Source organism: Procambarus clarkii, chromosome 93, assembly GCF_040958095.1.
Source record: "Procambarus clarkii isolate CNS0578487 chromosome 93, FALCON_Pclarkii_2.0, whole genome shotgun sequence".
Taxonomy (NCBI): Eukaryota; Metazoa; Arthropoda; class Malacostraca; order Decapoda; family Cambaridae; genus Procambarus; species Procambarus clarkii.
In genome coordinates, this window is record NC_091242.1 from 176739 (window position 1) to 196419 (window position 19681).

Sequence of the window (19681 nt, forward strand, 5' to 3'; positions counted from 1 at the left end):
CCATTGTGGCTGGGTATACCTGTAACAGTCTGCCTCAGGTACTCTACTGCCATTGCGGCTGGGTATACCTGTAACAGTCTGCCTCAGGTACTCTACTGCCATTGTGGCTGGGTATACCTGTAACAGTCTGCCTCAGGTACTCTACTGCCATTGTGGCTGGGTATACCTGTAACAGTCTGCCTCAGGTACTCTACTGCCATTGTGGCTGGGTATACCTGTAACAGTCTGCCTCAAGTACTCTACTGTCATTGTGGCTGGGTATACCTGTAACAGTCTGCCTCAGGTACTCTACTGCCATTGTGGCTGGGTATACCTGTAACAGTCTGCCTCAGGTACTCTACTGCCATTGTGGCTGGGTATACCTGTAACAGTCTGCCTCAGGTACTCTACTGCCATTGTGGCTGGGTATACCTGTAACAGTCTGCCTCAGGTACTCTACTGTCATTGTGGCTGGGTATACCTATAACAGTCTGCCTCAGGTACTCTACTGCCATTGTGGCTGGGTATACCTGTAACAGTCTGCCTCGGGTACTCTACTGCCATTGTGGCTGGGTATACCTGTAACAGTCTGCCTCAGGTACTCTACTGCCATTGTGGCTGGGTATACCTGTAACAGTCTGCCTCAGGTACTCTACTGCCATTGTGGCTGGGTATACCTGTAACAGTCTGCCTCAGGTACTCTACTGTCATTGTGGCTGGGTATACCTGTAACAGTCTGCCTCAGGTACTCTACTGCCATTGTGGCTGGGTATACCTCGCTTATCCTTATCGTACTAACTGTACCTTACCTTACTGTGCTAACAGAACTGTACTAACCTTACTACACTTGTTGCCTAAGTGTTTACATTATGGTAATATCTACGCTGTGTTATTGTGGCTTTATCTCGTGTAAATGTTGTAATATAATTTTATATAAACTCATTCAGTTTTAAATGTCAACCATTTATGAATAAACCTTTGATTTGTATACATGGATTTGTTTAGCAAGTCCAGTGTGAAATAGTTATTGACCAACCTTAAGGTTACCTTGAGGTGCTTCCGGGGCTTAGTGTCCCCGCGGCCCGGTCGTCGACCAGGCCTCCTTAATATATTAAGTAAAACACAAAGCATTGTTTAATTTGGTAGTTAAATGTTTGACGAATCTGTAGTTAAATGTTTGACGAATCTGTAGTTAAATGTTTGACGAATCTGTAGTTAAATGTTTGACGAATCTGTAGTTAAATGTTTGACGAATCTGTAGTTAAATGTTTGACGAATCTGTAGTTAAATGTTTGACGAATCTGTAGTTAAATGTTTGACGAATCTTCAAATTTGATCACAGCCAGGTGGAAACATTGAGCATGGGAGTGCATGAATCCGTTCTGGCATTTGTTTTAAATATATATCGGTAAGACTAGTGGAAGATTATGGTAACTGTTGCCTGCATTAGGCTTGACGGAGACGGGGTATCATTCTCTTCACCTCCTAAGACCGGTTGGCAGTACGGCGAGGCAGCTGGTGGAATGTGCACCTCCTACTCCTCCTACCAGTCAACCCACAGTAGCCTACCTGCTCTGCGGCTCCAGGAAGTAACCTCTCACTCCTGCCCCATCACAACAGCTATAATTTTCCATGACAGCCAAGCCATGGTTTCCCCTGTTGTCTAGGGAACCATTCTCTTATTGTGGGTAAACTTGGGAACCATTCTCTTACTGTGGGTAAACTTGGGAACCATTCTCTTATTGTGGGTAAACTTGGGAACCTTTCTCTTACTGTGGGTAAACTTGGGAACCTTTCTCTTACTGTGGGTAAACTTGGGAACCTTTCTCTTACTGTGGGTAAACTTGGGAACCATTCTCTTATTGTGGGTAAACTTGGGAACCTTTCTCTTACTGTGGGTAAACTTGGGAACCATTCTCTTATTGTGGGTAAACTTGGGAACCTTTCTCTTACTGTGGGTAAACTTGGGAACCTTTCTCTTACTGTGGGTAAACTTGGGAACCTTTCTCTTACTGTGGGTAAACTTGGGAACCTTTCTCTTACTGTGGGTAAACTTGGGAACCTTTCTCTTACTGTGGGTAAACTTGGGAACCTTTCTCTTACTGTGGGTAAACTTGGGAACCTTTCTCTTACTGTGGGTAAACTTGGGAACCTTTCTCTTACTGTGGGTAAACTTGGGAACCTTTCTCTTACTGTGGGTAAACTTGGGAACCTTTCTCTTACTGTGGGTAAACTTGGGAACCTTTCTCTTACTGTGGGTAAACTTGGGAACCTTTCTCTTACTGTGGGTAAACTTGGGAACCTTTCTCTTACTGTGGGTAAACTTGGGAACCTTTCTCTTACTGTGGGTAAACTTGGGAACCTTTCTCTTACTGTGGGTAAACTTGGGAACCTTTCTCTTACTGTGGGTAAACTTGGAAATCATTCTCCTACCGTGGGTAAACTTGGGTACTAACCGCTGACTACTTAAACACAGGAATATTCCAAGTTGATGGCGTAGTGTTGGAGAGTTAGTGTGAAGGCGTAGCGTAGTGTTGGAGAGTTAGTGTGAAGGCGTAGCGTAGTGTTGGAGAGTTAGTGTGAAGGCGTAGCGTAGTGTTGGAGAGTTAGTGTGAAGGCGTAGCGTAGTGTTGGAGAGTTAGTGTGAAGGCGTAGCGTAGTGTTGGAGAGTTAGTGTGAAGGCGTAGCGTAGTGTTGGAGAGTTAGTGTGAAGGCGTAGTGTAGTGTTGGAGAGTTAGTGTGAAGGCGTAGCGTAGTGTTGGAGAGTTAGTGTGAAGGCGTAGCGTTGTGTTGGAGAGTTAGTGTGAAGGCGTAGCGTAGTGTTGGAGAGTTAGTGTGAAGGCGTAGTGTAGTGTTGGAGAGTTAGTGTGAAGGCGTAGCGTAGTGTTGGAGAGTTAGTGTGAAGGCGTAGTGTAGTGTTGGAGAGTTAGTGTGAAGGCGTAGTGTAGTGTTGGAGAGTTAGTGTGAAGGCGTAGCGTAGTGTTGGAGAGTTAGTGTGAAGGCGTAGCGTAGTGTTGGAGAGTTAGTGTGAAGGCGTAGCGTAGTGTTGGAGAGTTAGTGTGAAGGCGTAGTGTAGTGTTGGAGAGTTAGTGTGAAGGCGTAGCGTAGTGTTGGAGAGTTAGTGTGAAGGCGTAGCGTTGTGTTGGAGAGTTAGTGTGAAGGCGTAGCGTAGTGTTGGAGAGTTAGTGTGAAGGCGTAGTGTAGTGTTGGAGAGTTAGTGTGAAGGCGTAGCGTAGTGTTGGAGAGTTAGTGTGAAGGCGTAGTGTAGTGTTGGAGAGTTAGTGTGAAGGCGTAGTGTAGTGTTGGAGAGTTAGTGTGAAGGCGTAGTGTAGTGTTGGAGAGTTAGTGTGAAGGCGTAGTGTAGTGTTGGAGAGTTAGTGTGAAGGCGTAGTGTAGTGTTGGAGAGTTAGTGTGAAGGCGTAGTGTAGTGTTGGAGAGTTAGTGTGAAGGCGTAGTGTAGTGTTGGAGAGTTAGTGTGAAGGCGTAGTGTAGTGTTGGAGAGTTAGTGTGAAGGCGTAACGTAGTGTTGGAGAGTTAGTGTGAAGGCGTAGCGTAGTGTTGGAGAGTTAGTGTGAAGGCGTAGTGTAGTGTTGGAGAGTTAGTGTTGGAGAGTTAGTGTGAAGGCGTAGCGTAGTGTTGGAGAGTTAGTGTGAAGGCGTAGTGTAGTGTTGGAGAGTTAGTGTGAAGGCGTAGCGTAGTGTTGGAGAGTTAGTGTGAAGGCGTAGTGTAGTGTTGGAGAGTTAGTGTGAAGGCGTAGTGTAGTGTTGGAGAGTTAGTGTGAAGGCGTAGTGTAGTGTTGGAGAGTTAGTGTGAAGGCGTAGCGTAGTGTTGGAGAGTTAGTGTGAAGGCGTAGCGTAGTGTTGGAGAGTTAGTGTGAAGGCGTAGCGTAGTGTTGGAGAGTTAGTGTGAAGGCGTAGTGTAGTGTTGGAGAGTTAGTGTGAAGGCGTAGTGTTTAGTGTGGCGTTGAGGTGAGGGTGAAGAGGGAGGGAGCGCCGTGCCACAACGAGGAAAATCAGAGTATCAGAGCCTCGTTTCTCCTATGTTTTACAGCCGACAAATTTGACTTTATTATCATCACAAGAGTTGGAATTGTTTTCGGGTAGGCAGTTAGGGACCCACACACACACACCCGCTTTTCCTCTTGCATCTTCCTGGTTTGATCGTGTGCGCGGGTCAGTTTGTGCGCATGTCTTATACGCATGCAAGCACGGTCGGTCGGCCGAGCGGACAGCACGCTGGACTTGTGATCCTGTGGTCCTGGGTTCGATCCCAGGCGTCGGCGAGAAACAATGGGCAGAGTTTCTTTCACCCTATGCCCCTGTTACCTAGCAGTAAAATAGGTACCTGGGTGTTAGTCAGCTGTCACGGGCTGCTTCCAGGGGGTGGAGGCCTGGTCGAGGACCAGGCCGCGGGGACACTAAAGCCCCGAAATCATCTCAAGATAACCTCAAGATAATGGTAATGATCAGCTGCAGGTGCCAAGCCAGTATGGTTCTATAGTACTTGGGAGAGGTACGAGGACGGAGGGGCGGAATGGTGCCCAACTACTTGGACCATCGGGGATCGAACGCCGACCTGCAAGGAACGATATCGTAGCTGTACCGACCACTCTTTTAAGTGGTTGGGTAGAGAGATGACCGTAATCGGCTTAAATTTAAATAGCCTTGACATATGACGGGGTCTGGCAGGGCACCCTTCCGACAGCTTAACTACAGTTATGGGTAGAGGCACCTTTGTGTGGCGGAGGCACCCACCATACCTCAAGTGCTCGAGACACACAAGGTGTGTTTCTCCTGGTCATTACCAGCTCCTAGTCATAATGGCTCTGCGCTTTCTCCCGATAATTGGTGCTCTTCTTCCCGGCCATGAAGGTTGTAAGCACTACTCCATCCCTGGAAGCACTCATTCACAAGACAATGTTGAGGTGGTGCACCACACGCCTCACTCATTCACTCAGGGAGATGGGTTTTATAGCCTTTCTAACATGTTGTTCCTAATTTAATGAGGAAGGCTTGTATCCTTGTATATTTAGCGTGTGTGCGTTTTATGTCTGTTTTATACCTGATAATGAATGCACAAGTTGTTCGAATCTTCATCTGAATTTTTCAAGATTGCACTGCACAACAGGTTTGGCAAGACACACACACACACACACACTATAATATATATATATATATATATATATATATATATATATATATATATATATATATATATATATATATATATATATATATATATATATATATATATATATATATAGTACTTGGGAGAGGTACGAGGACGGAGGGGCGGAATATCAAGGGGTCTCGTAGCCTGGTGGATAGCGCGCAGGACTCGTAATTCTGTGGCGCGGGTTCGATTCCCGCACGAGGCAGAAACAAATGGGCAAAGTTTCTTTCACCCTAAGTGCCCCTGTTACCTAGCAGTAAATAGGTACCTGGGAGTTAGTCAGCTGTCACAAGCTGCTTCCTGGGGTGTGTGTGTGTGTGATGTGGAAAAAAAAAGTAGAAAGTAGTTAGTAAACAGTTGATTGACAGTTGAGAGGCGGGCCGAAAGAGCAAAGCTCAACCCCCGCAAAACACAACTAGTAAACACACACACTAGCAGTACCCGGCCATGCATTGCTGTGGCTCAGCAACGCATGTATATAAATAAATAAATAAATAAATAAATAAATGTTTATTTAGGTAAGGTACATACATACAAGAGATTTTTACAAAAATTGATGGATTTATAGATAGAGCTAGTACATACAATGCCTAAAGCCACTATTACGCAAAGCGTTTCGGGCATGAAAAACTTAAATGACTAAAGCTTAATACTAATTGAGTATTAAGAATAAAATGTGTTGAGAACAAATAAAAATAGAGATAAAAAAGGGGGGGAATATGGCTGAAAAAGCGAGGCACTACACATCAAAAAGTCAACACCAGCAATCAACAGCCAATTAATGCACAACTATATTCTACCCACTACCCGAACCAATATAGAAGCATCAATAGGAAATATGGGCCAATAGGCCTTCTGCAGTTACTTCCATTCTTATGTTTTTATACCCATTGGTTCATGTTCTATCATGTGCAAATGTCAATCACCTCACCCAAAACCTATTGGGTTTATTACCTCCCAGCAGCACTTGTAATCAAGTCTGAGTCTGTGTATGATTACTGCAATGTCTCTGGATATCTTTTTGTCAGGCTTGAAAGAGTAGTACCCAGTGGCTTGTTCGTACCATATCGAAGTGGATCTTCCATCCGCTACTTTGGCTCTGTGGGGACTTGATATTTGGGTGTATTTTCTTCTGGATTTGCTCCTTAATCTGTGAAAAACTTGGAGGTATTTGAACCTGTATAACAGGTAGAGAAGTGGCAGTTTTGCTAGTGACACATTACCAATTAATTACCAATTACATTACCAATTAACACATTACCGAAAGTAAATAAATAAATAAATAAATATGTTTATTCAGGTAAGGTACATACATACAAGTGATGTTACATTAATGGATTGATATATAGATAGAGCTAGTACATACAATGCCTAAAGCCACTATTACGCAATGCGTTTCGGGCAAGAAAGAAAGAAAGAAATATTCGGGAAAGTAAAATATATATCAACAAGGAGTTGAGGTGTGAGGTGCAAAACAATGTCTTTGAACCATAAGAACTAAAGGAAGCTGCAGAAGGCCTATTGGTCAGTACACACTCTTAAATGTTATACGACAAAAATACTGGGAAGACAGGACACCATGAGCATAGCTCTCATCCTGTAACTACACTTAGGTAATTACAAGAACAAACTGAAACTCCAGGACCTGCAATAAATAAATAAATATATATATATATATATATATATATATATATATATATATATATATATAGTAAAATGTGTATATGCTGCAATATTATATTGTTGTGTTAATATTGTCGTGAATTAATAATTGGAGGCAGTCTCGGAGAATGAGGTACAGTCGTTAATGATACACTTATTATATATAATGATGGTTTTTACTCCAAGTCAATTATCATCAGCTTAAGAGATTCTGAGACATTCATTCAGTTCACCTTGCAACACATTTTATCTTGAGGTGGGTGTGTACACATGTGTAGCTTGCATGCTCTTCTGTGATGACCTAAGTGTAATTACACTATGTTGCAAACTTTGTAACATAAAGTTACAAAGTTTTAACTTTGTAGTTAAAGAGAGGCATTTGAATCTTTAAAACTGCATAAAAAAGAGACATTCATTCTTATATTAATCCAAAGCCATCCAGTCTTATACTGATCCAGAACCTTCCAGTCTTCTTATACTGATCCAGACAGAGCCATCCAGTCTTATACTGATCCAGACAGAGCCATCCAGTCTTATGCTGATCCAGAGCCATCCAGTCTTATACTGATCCAGAGCCTTCCAGTCTTATACTGATCCAGAGCCTTCCAGTCTTCTTATACTGATCCAGACAGAGCCATCCAGTCTTATACTGATCCAAAGCCTCCCAGTCTTATACTGATCCAAAGCCTCCCAGTCTTATACTGATCCCAAGCCTCCCAGTCTTATACTGATCCCAGACCCTTCCAAGTTTAAAATGATCCAGGTGACAGAGGACCACACTACTTGGCCTAGTATACAAGGCTCAATTTGCCTAACAGGCAGTGATTTTCGTTATTTTCAAATACTGTACAGGTATTTATTTTCTATTTTCAAATTGGTTAAATTTTAGTAATTTCATTTTAGGAGAGGGGAAGTACTGTACTGATTTGCAAATAGAATTGTGTATGAGTGGAATGAGCTGCCAGCTAATCTTAATAAAGTTTAAAGACAGTTTAATAAATTTTTAGACTAGATTGGATAGTTATGAGTGAGTTGGGTTAAGAGGGATCAACAGATTTATTTTAGTGCTTCCTAATTCTTATTTATTTGGTATATATTTACACAATGCAATATTGACACATTATTTTACCTCTCACCCATAGTAAGCACAGCTGATCTGTGGCATTAAATACCATTGTTATTGTCTGACAGCAGTTATATCTTAGTACTGTAGCTCCATACAAATTCCTGCTCTGCGTGTAACTTGTTTGTCTACAGCAGTAGATATGGAATTTATATTTATTAATCCACTCTTGTGCATTTAAATATTTTGACAATGCAGTTCTGACTTATTTTTTTATCTGCAGGTATGATCCCTGTATCTCCAAGCCCCCCCTTGGATGCCCAGCCAGTCACGTATTGTGAACCTGCCTTCTGGTGTTCAATTTCTTACTACGAGCTCAACACACGCGTTGGTGAGACTTTCCATGCATCACAGCCATCACTCACTGTTGATGGCTTCACAGGTCAGTTTTGCTCATTACATACTTAAGAATGGTGTGAAAATGTAATCGTTTTCCATGAAATCTATGTTTTCCTTCACATAATAATTGTGACTCCTAAAACTGTTACTGAAAGCATTTCTTTCCTTTCTTTTTTGTTTAATACTGACTTAGATCATGTTTTGCTAAAAGCATATTTGGTAGAAATAGTAATCAATATGGAGGTGATAAGAGGAAGGAAGGTATGCAATCAATTAAGGATAAGCTTAGAGTCATTAAACTTTGTGAAAATGGCCATTTTGCTGCCAGTGTTGCCATTATTTTGGGGTAAGCATGACAACTGTGATTCTTATCAGTAAACTAAGGGAAAATTACATACAATACCTCATTAGCAATGAGTTAAGGAACAAGCACTAGTAGGGATTGTAACAGAATAATCCTTGAAGCATGCATATCCTGTGTTAGATGAAGAATGTTAAATTTGAAGAATGCATGATTTACACAGCATATTTTTCTTCCTTGGTTTCCTAGTGTATTTTGCAAGGAAATTCCTGAACATGGCATGAGGCCAAGTGAAATTCAGGCTTTGCTATTGCTTGTTGATACCTCTGCTTACCCGAAAATTTACACCTTAACCGCAAGTGATGAAAAATAATATGTGGCTCTATCACCTAATACTACCTGTGGTATTCTTTTGTACAAAAGAAAAGTGGTTATTCTTTTGTACAAATATTTGATTTGTTCCCCAACTGGACTACTGTATGCAATCATGGAGACCTCACAGTAAAAAAACTAAAAACTACTAGAAAAAGTTCTGTGCAGAGCTACGATAATCACCACCAGAACCAAGTCAACTCTCATAACAAAGTGGAGAGCTGCAGGACTAGCAACTCTGTAAATTATACATGACAGGGCTGTTCTTGAGACCTTTAAAATACTGAAGAGATTAGACTATATTAATCCAGACCACTTCTTTAAAAGGTCCAATGTAACTGACACAATGGGCAACAGCTCCAAGCTCAAGGAGTCACAGTGTAGAACACACAACAGATGCTTTTTCACCACGCATCTATACCTATAAACGAAGGTTTATGCATGTCAGTCCAAGGTCAAATGCTTGAGGCTAGCCTCACCCAACTGTACAGGGTGACTAATGGGTGTTGGTGGATTGTCATAGTCGGGTCAGGATTGTCCCCATTGTTCTCATTTAAGTAGGTTCAGCTCCCAACACAACATGCATGATGTCTTTTGAAGTGTAGGATTTTAGTTTCCAGAGCTTTTCAGCCACCGTAATATTTCATATACAGTAATTACATGGAAAATGTATTCTGATGGCAGATTTACATTCTAGGGTTCCCATCACTCAAATGGTGCAACCTTTAGGAGTGGACCCTATTTATATCCATTCAAACTTCCTTATCTTCAGGAAAATGTTGAAGCATTACTGCTTCAGGTCTTGGGTTGCAGAGCTTGAATTTTATAATTAATATTGCTTAGAGCATTACCATGATGCTCAGTATTTTACATTGCTTATAGCATCCTCTTGAAGTTCAAGCCCCCATGAGGCAACTTCCTTTGTCCTATCATTCTGTGCCAGATATATAACCTTAACAGGGTCACCTGCTGGAACAGTTTGACACACCTATTAAAAAAGAAAGTACAAAGCTTGAAATTGTGCAAGTGTGTTTGGTGGGCCTTCGCTGTCATGGAACTTAAATTTTTGTATTCTTATTACAGTATTGTATTGTTAACGAGTTGGTCGTTAACTGAAATATCAAAGGAACATTATTCCAAAGCCTAGCTCTTAAACTTCCAGAGGAGACAAAACATCAGAAATTTAAAGAAAATTTCTTCTTTAAATGATCATTACCATTTTAAATGTAAACTCTTTCTTACAGACCCCAGCAACAGTGAACGCTTCTGCTTAGGCCTCCTATCTAATGTAAATCGAAATCCAGTGGTAGAGCAAACGAGACGTCACATTGGCAAGGGCGTGCGTCTTTATTACATTGGTGGAGAGGTATTTGCAGAGTGCCTCTCTGACTCCTCCATCTTTGTGCAGAGTCCCAACTGTAATCAACGTTATGGATGGCATCCAGCAACTGTGGTGAAGATCCCTCCAGGTAATATTAATTATTACTTTACTGTAATACTAAAGTTATAAACTTTTTATTACAAGTGACGGTTTTCATATGATTCTGTGTATAACTTTGTCTCCCCCTTTCATCGTTTTCTCCTTCCTCATCCCTTGATCCTCTCCCCCTTCCTAACTACATTCTTCCTTCCTCCAACTCTTTGATCAATCATTCCCTTCTATTCCTTCCCCCTTTCTCATGCCTTCATCCTTAAATACATTACTTCCCATCTTTCTCCCATCCACTGATTCTCCTTCAACCCTATCTGTTCGTCATGTTTTAGTGATTAGTCAACATAGCTAAAATAAATTAGGCTGCACATACTTCAAACAAATGTGGAGAACTGTTTTTAACAGAACTGTTGATGAATATATTTTATACTGTTTCCTGTGTATTGTTCTTAACCCTTTCTTTTTGTAGGGTTTATAGAGGGATGTGCATAGGGATATAGATGGTGCATGTGGATAATTAACGCTACCCGTTAAATAACGTAACACTAAAGAATTAGAATTATTGTAAATAAAGAGATGGGAGAGAGAATTAAAACCAGTTGGAGGTATTTTAGGTGTGTTCTAAGAAGTTGAGATGCATACAATCAACCAAGATATAAACTTGAGAACCTAACAATATGTTTATGGTTTTGATGGTGTGGGGAAAACTGACTAGCAAGTTTTATGATATTTATTTATCATTAATTATTACTTTATAGAGTGTAGACTGTATAATTTATAATTGTCCCACTAGTAGCTTCCCTTCACAGGCCTGGGGGGGTTATTTATAAGGTTTGCCAAATCAAAAATAATTGATAGGTAAATTCTATTGTTATTCTACATTTATATGAACAGTTAAATAATGATTTTATCTAGGCTTAGCTGGTTTTGTAGAATGCCATATGGTTGACAATAATGGACCCATCCAGATCACGTAAGCTCAGTCTTCTTGTTGACCATGAGTTTAATGGCGTCATCGCGTGTCATGTGAAACCCAGTTAGGATGCTTCCAATATTTCCTTTTGTCACAATTCACCTGCCAAAGGGTTACATTGTAGAAAGTCAATAACAACATGTGGCAGACATGATGATAAGAAAGGTGATTAATATTGTTAATTGAAGCTTACCTATTCCAGGTGGCTTCCCATGCATCATAACCAGTCAACAATAAACATTAATGGCCAAATATGAAATAATATACAGTATATACATTAATCGGAACTGAAGCACATAACAATGGTTTAGTGTAGTCGTGCTGAAAATTTGAGACTGGCATTGTTCAGCAACAGTGACCAGCGGGAGGCTCCTTTCTGTGCTCGTGCAAGCCTGTTGTTTTGGCCAGACTGTGTGAATAATGGCGTCTTCCCCCCCTCCCCCCAAGCCCCCCCCCGCCGCTCTAGGGATGCGTCCCAGGAACAGTTCTGTTCCTGTTCCCTTATTGACAACGGGAAGGAGACCTTGATTTTATTTGTGATTTAATTATTCATTCTGGTCTCCAGATTGGTGTTTTAAAGATTGTTTATGGTACAGTTTAAGTTTATGGGTAAATTCAAATCAGGTGACGTAACAGTATCTCATTTTCTCAGTCATGAAACCCAAATTTCTTAGCATGGTTAACTAAGGTATTTATGGTTAGTATTTTCTTAACATGAAATGGCAATTGTTTCTTGGCATATCATGTTAAAGAGTTAGTAAATTGTGTTGGAAATTTCTGACAGATGACTATAAAAAAATGTTTATTTTAGGTAAATTCTAAGAATAAAGTATTGTAATTACAGTATCCTGATTTTCTTCTGAACTTCACTTAATTTTTTAAAATGTTTCTTTGAACACAGATTACAAGGTTCTTTGATGGAAGATCATTTCATGAATTAGTTCATTGTAGACCCATTTGTACCCATCTAATTTTGTTCATTCCTGCAGGTTGTAACCTAAAAATCTTCAATAACCAAGAGTTTGCACATCAGCTAGCTCAGAGTGTCAGCCAAGGCTTTGAGGCTGTGTATCAACTAACTCGGATGTGTACCATACGGATCTCTTTTGTTAAAGGATGGGGAGCACAATACAGGTAAGCGACATTTCTATGTAGTCTTATGATTTTATGGCAAAAATTTGTAGCTCGACTTTTTTGGAATAAAAAATTGTTTTTATTATTTGTTCAGCTGCTTATTTACATTTGCAGTGCAGTTACCAAAACATCTAACTAAAAAAACAAACAATTTTTTACTGCAATGACTTAATATTTAAATTTTATTTTTATAGAAAAATGATCTAACTTCATGTGGTGAAATAAAATACCAAAGTGACCCAAAACAGAGAATTGCACAGTAATAATACTGTACCTAAACATTTTCACAAACTCATTAATTTATTAAAAAAGTCGTGTTTACAGTACGTATGACTTTAATGGGCTGATAAATCGCATGTTGTGGGGTGAGGAAGAAGGGGTTTTAATTAATAGTTCCCAGTTTTTGGTCCATCCTTTCCTCACTGGGCCATTCTCACTGATTTAGTAAGTAACTATCAGTAAAAACCTAGAATTTTTTTATTGGTGCTATCAGGTTCATAAAGGATTTTATCAAGAGACAAATGACTCGGACATTAGGAAAGTAAGATTTCCAGTTATCCTGAAAATCTATGCCATTTGCCACCTGTTACAGTTCTTGATGCAAGTTCACAGGTATAGGTCACATTTAATAGTGTGCAGATATTTAATCATCTATCTCTAACCATTGTGGATTATGTTATATGTACTGAGAGAGAATCTATCAGACAGGCTATCCATGCAATAAGAGTGAAAAGGAGAGAGCAGGGTCCTCAATAGAGGCAGTAATTGTGCAACATAACTCAACAGTTACAGCCCCGCTCCTGTGCCAGGTAAGTTCACTACGGGCTCACCATAGCCCGTGCTACTTGCCGCTTCTGTGCTAGGTAAGTCCACTACGGGCTCACCATAGCCCGTGCTACTTGGAACTTTTTGTTCTGAGTAGCTGAAATTAAAATAACAACAGCAGCAACATAACTGATTTATGGAAGGAGTATTGTATTTATCTTAGCACATTTATAATTTTCAGACGTCAAACAGTAACATCAACACCATGTTGGATAGAGCTGCACTTAAATGGCCCATTGCAGTGGCTGGATCGTGTTTTGACACAGATGGGCTCTCCATGTCTTCCCTGCTCTTCAATGTCCTGAACACCTGCAATACATCGTAGATCGACTGCTGAAAAATTGTCATAAAAATCAGATTTTCTCAATCTGGAGCAACAATTTTTGATGCTCAGCTGCACGTTGAGAACCAAAATAATTAAATTGCATAAGCTGGCAATTTTTGTTGCATTTAATGATTATATAAATGTCAAAATTAGAAAATACAATTATGAAACTTTAGGGTTTAAATGTGGCACTTATACTTGGCATCATTAGTCTTGCCCATATGAAGAATGATGCAAGTACAGAATTGTTTTTTGTGAATGAGTGCGAGACCATATCAGTGCTGTGACTTGCCATGATCCACAAAGAAAATTTATATACAGTAACAACTGCTCTTTCATATGCTGTATAACTAAATGAACCAGCAAAAAAATAAATATATATAATATACATATATATATATATATATATATATATATATATATATATATATATATATATATATATATATATATATATATATTATATATATATATATATATTATATATATAATCAGACTTGCAGAATAATCCATCAAGCTCAAAATTAATGACTGTGGCACATCCATGTCGCTTCTGCAGGTATGACACATCTGCAGCCATTGAACTCAGGAAGAGAATGAGGGTCATACAAATCTGTCAGTGGTGTAAGTTTAAGTTCAGAAGAAGAGCAAATTAAATGGAAAATATATGATGAAATAATATATATAAAGTGAAAGTAACCCCCCTCCATAAAATTCAATTTTTATACAAATTTGTAACAGTAACCATTGAAAAGGTAATTGTTGAATAAAAAATAAACACTTTGTACTCTATTGTACTTGTGTATATTTTTTTTATTTATAATTGTACAATATATTTAATTTATACGCCTTGTACAATTTTAATTTGTCGTCAAATGTATCCATGAACAAATTAATACCTAGTCTTAGTCATGGCAAGTAATATTTAGCCACATAAGTCATCAGGAAAGTGACTTGTGATTGTTGTTGAATTTATTGTCACAAAGAAAATTGTGTAGATGGCATCATCTGCCTCATGATATATTGTACTGTAAATGACACTGCTTGTGTTAACTCAGTATGGGCATGACATTGGGTTTAATTTAGTACAGTAATGTAATGTTTGGAGATATATCATGATTATTTAATGTTATGGTTTTATTATATTGTATGCATGTTAATGTAGTGGGAATATTTTCACAAATTTAACTTAAAGAATGACGTGTGTTATTGGAAGTACACTACATAATAATTGGTAGATTACACATTTCAAACCCTAAGTTATTTCTGGATAAGGAGATAACATTTTCGTGCAGTGTGTGTGCAGGAGATTTTTGTTCTTGAATGCACATGCTGGACAGTAATATTTTTACAGATGCTTTGCATTTGTTTATGAAGATGAGACTATTTAGCCAAATTTTGTATTTACAAAGGATGCAACTTAAGTGATTTTTATGTATGTAACCTTCATGGTCAATTCATCACTCGCATCCATCATCAGTGACAATTTTGTGACAGCTGTTATGCTACACTGATGTGTAATAGCCATGAATGGTATATGTGTGACTTAATATTCGAGTTGTTTTATGGCTTGTGTAAACCTCTTTAAATATTTTGTATCAACACAGCCAAGAAAACTTGACATCCCTTTGGTTGAAGAGCAACAGTAGAATAAAATTTATACACTTGAGTTGTAAGGAATCTGAATGCCATACATTATGCAGAACTTTGTTTAATATACTAAATTTAAGATTAAGCAGGAAAACACTATACAGTACAAGAACATAATGTTTTAAATGGTTAGAACAACAACTTGGGTATTGTTCAATAATTGTACTGTATTATGAATTTTGTGCCAGGAGATGCACTTTTGTGGTTTTGGAACTCTACTTAAGTGTTACACATGGAAGCATATTATCTTTATGAATTTTAAAAAGGTGTTTCAGACTCTTGAAAAATTTCAACATAAAATTTACAAGCCCAGTTTCCAAGTGTAAATGTGGAGTCGTCTGTGCACATACAATTGCTATATGATTATAATTTTGTTACAGCAACTGTACAACTTCAAGTGTATAGCTGAAGTAATTAGTGTGTACTGAAGACTAAATACATACAGTATACTGTATCTTTTTTGGAATCTATTAGCGGCTCTTCTTTTTTTCACATATAGTACTGTACTGTAATTTAAATGAACGAGTTTTGGTAAGATTAATAGATATACTGTATGCTTAGTTGAGATTATAAAATTATGTATCTGGTGATATTTCATTTAAATTATTTTTACAAATGTGAATATTAGTTATTAAAATATTACAGTATTTAACTTAATTTTCTACAGCATTGTTATTCAAATATTTCAAATACAACAAAATGTACAAATTTGTTTATGTACTGTATTTTACATAAGATTGAAATCTCAACCTTGTCATTAATTACAATCATTTCAGGTAATAAATAATGAGAAAAAAATCAGTATCATAAATGATAGTGAGTTATGAATCAGATTTATGAAAAGTCCTCTAGCTGCAGCCTATGTAATTGGCTAAAGCTCTACCCTAGTCACGGGGTGACTCGGTGGCCCCCAGGAGCAAGGTAACATAAAATATAATATTTGTCATTGTTGCTTTCAGCCAGAGAACCAGTCAGTGTACTGTTGAGTATACCATGCAAGAATAAGAACCTATTATAGTTAACATTTAGCTCCTAGTGCTTATTCATATCCAAGCAGGTTTATGAGTTTTCTAATTAAAGTGTTATCCAGAGAATAGTTCCTGTCCATACATGGTGTCCTCAACAAGTGTTACTGTTGGCGAGTTTACAATGTAGAGATTACCTGAAGCTGTAACCATACTCCTGTGTTATCATTTTTTATCAGTACTGTATTGTGTTCAGTCACCGCTTCTGTGTTCCAGTCATTGGTGTGGAATTCACGTCGGGAAATATAGCAGGTTATATTGCTCATCACGTGTAGGGGAGTTTACCAGGTTACATTGCTCATCATGGATACTTGTGTACCTCAAAAATTACCCATTTTGTTTGAAGGTTTGAATGATAGTGGTAATTTTTAAAAGCTTTTTTTTTTTTTTTTTATGTGAAAGTAATTGCAGTCAAGACTGTTTTTCTGCATAATTATTCATGTGCTGCTGGGCTTTGTAAACTGGCTTACCCCATTCCAAGGCCATAGTCATAATCAAACCCTATGTTTAGCTGTTTTGTACATTAACCCTTCAGTGAATTTAACTTCTTTTGCTCTCGAGTTGAAAGTATGCTATAGGAAACTGCAGTGGGGGGGATGATTAATGCCAAGTCCTGATGCTCTCTCTATGTTAAAGCTGTTTCTGTTGTACTCACATAGGCATATAAGCTGCACATGGCTCGAGTTTATATTGCAACAGATGTTAAATTTGAACTAATGGTTGTCATAATATAGAACTGCATTTCTTTTTTCAAATGCTCCATATAGCTTGAGACTCTAGAGTCATTGCTTACATGGTTGTGACAGTACATATTGAAGTCAGATCACACACAGAAATACAAGTGACACTCTCTGCCTTTGTCTTGTTTCTGCGTGTTTTTTTTCTTCCATCCACACTTTACATTACACTGCTTGCCTCAATTGTAAAATGGGATGTTGCACTACAGTCTATCCTGTCCAATAATCAGAAAAACATTACTGATATAATTAAGACTTGGTTTACAAGTCAGTGGGTTCCAGTCCCTTAGTTGATAGTTTCTTGAACCTGTGGACGGTTACCCATGATGGGCCTGTTAATTTATAGGCAATAATGGTTGTGTTGGCTCTTAGTGGCCAGCTGGATACTAGTAGCTCATCAATTCTGGTGTCTTATGACTATGATGTCCGACTCCAACATCTGTATTCTATTGACAAAATCTTATTATATTTTGTATGTGGTTATGACAAAATAAATATGTAGGCAGCAGGGTTTGTACTCAGTTCTTAACTTTTCAAATGAAAACCATCTTGGATATTTTTATACTGTAATTATTCTAAGCTAAATTTCACTGAGGAAAATGTTGGCATTACTGTCAGTTTGGCAGAAAGTGTTATAATACATTTATTTACTTAGATCATATCTGGTAGTATGTGACATTTATTATCCTTCTGCTCTATGTTTGAAACTGGAAACAGTGGAAGATATACGTGTCTCATTTCTTTTTATATATTTTTCTTTTACCTGTACACAGAGGATTAATAGTTTGTGAAAAGTTTAGGGCTTATGTTAAAATAAACAATTTGGATGCTATGAACTATATATTATGAATTACAGCTGGATTGCTATAATGTATACACTATTGGTTTGGAAAAATCATACACAAAACTGATGATACTGTACTATTCAGAACTTGACATATGGGATAACTTGTAGAAAAGTTTAAAGTAATGAATTTTAATTTAAAATTTTCCAAAAACTGTTTCTCAAGTTTACATCATATGCCAAGTTTCTATAGTGCCAGTTGAAGATAATTGAAATTGTTTGGTATTGTATATTTAAGTCGAGAAATATTAATCAGTGGCAGTGTCCAACTACTACCCTGAAATAATGCTGTATTGTGGTCTGTTTTTAACCTAAATGATCATTCACTTGAATGGCCTAATCTTGGTTTTATTGGCTAAAAATAAATGTGTACATAATGCATTCAGTATTTATTCTTCCTAAAAGTATGAACAAAATGACCCAGAGGGACATTAGGAAAGCTAAATATACAAACCCCCTGAAAATTTACAGTTTACAAGAAGGTGCACAACTAAGTGGAGCATTAAGGAAAACGACAACAATCCCTTAAGTGCCCACAAGTTAAGAAGCATGTGTGGCCAATGCATAACCTAGACAGAGGTATTTCCCATCATCTATTACAGTAGCAGAAGGAAGTAATTGATTATGAACAGAAAGCATTAAGCCGGGGATATTACACAGCACATCAAAGTCGAAGGATAATCAAAAGGCACTAATTGTCACCAAGGATGCCAATAAGGGAACAAAAGCACATGAGGGGAGCAATATCACAAGTATCCGATTCACCAAGGATTTTATCGAGATACAGGCGGGTGGCAGGAAGAAGGCCAAGGGAATAAGGTTACGCAGGCGATGAGTCACAATAACGTGGCTGAAGTATGTTGACCAGACCACACACTAGAAGTTGAAGGGACGACGACGTTTCGGTCCGTCCAGGACCATTCTCAAGTCGATTGTGTATTAGTCGAATAAGGTTACCACTAAGAGTGTAGCTTGTTACCTGTGATGCCAGATCAATGACCCTGCCAATGGTTGCAGATTGAGGAATAAATGAATGAGTAGAAATCTACATAAGGAATATTGTATGTGTATGTATGTATATATATATATATATATATATATATATATATATATATATATATATATATATATATATATATATATATATATATAATATATTAGCCTCGGCTACCATCAGTTTTTGTCCGGTCGTGATAGTCAAGTGGATATGTGTGTGTGTATTACCTAAGTGTAATTACCTAAGTGTAGTTACAGGATGAGAGCTACGCTCGTGGTGTCCCGTCTTCCCAGCACTCTTTGTCATATAACGCTTTGAAACTACTGACGGTCTTGGCCTCCACCACCTTCTCACTTAACTTGTTCCAACCGTCTACCACTCTATTTGCGAAGGTGAATTTTCTTATATTTCTTCGGCATCTGTGTTTAGCTAGTTTAAATCTATGACCTCTTGTTCTTGAAGTTCCAGGTCTCAGGAAGTCTTCCCTGTCGATTTTATCAATTCCTGTTACTATTTTGTACGTAGTGATCATATCACCTCTTTTTCTTCTGTCTTCTAGTTTTGGCATATTTAATGCTTCTAACCTCTCCTTGTAGCTCTTGCCCTTCAGTTCTGGGAGCCACTTAGTAGCATGTCTTTGCACCTTTTCCAGTTTGTTGATGTTGTTCTTAAGATATGGGCACCACACAACAGCTGCATATTCTAGCTTTGGCCTAACAAAAGTCATGAACAATTTCTTTAGTATCTCGCCATCCATGTATTTAAATGCAATTCTGAAGTTAGAAAGCATT

At 38.3% G+C, this 19681-nt stretch overlaps 1 protein-coding gene across 2 annotated transcripts in view; it reads left to right on the forward strand.

Annotated features, from left to right (window-relative positions):
- The window catches only part of LOC138359880 (mothers against decapentaplegic homolog 3-like), a 96839-nt gene extending 78567 nt beyond the window's left edge, over nucleotides 1-18272 (forward strand). For both annotated transcript variants that reach the window (XM_069319668.1, XM_069319667.1), the window contains exons 3-6: nucleotides 8160-8318; nucleotides 10193-10417; nucleotides 12343-12487; nucleotides 13494-18272. In XM_069319668.1, the coding sequence (XP_069175769.1) occupies nucleotides 8160-8318; nucleotides 10193-10417; nucleotides 12343-12487; nucleotides 13494-13617 (653 nt within the window). In that variant the 3' untranslated portion in view covers nucleotides 13618-18272. The remainder of the gene's footprint in view (nucleotides 1-8159; nucleotides 8319-10192; nucleotides 10418-12342; nucleotides 12488-13493) is intronic.
- The last annotated feature ends 1409 nt before the right edge of the window (nucleotides 18273-19681 follow it).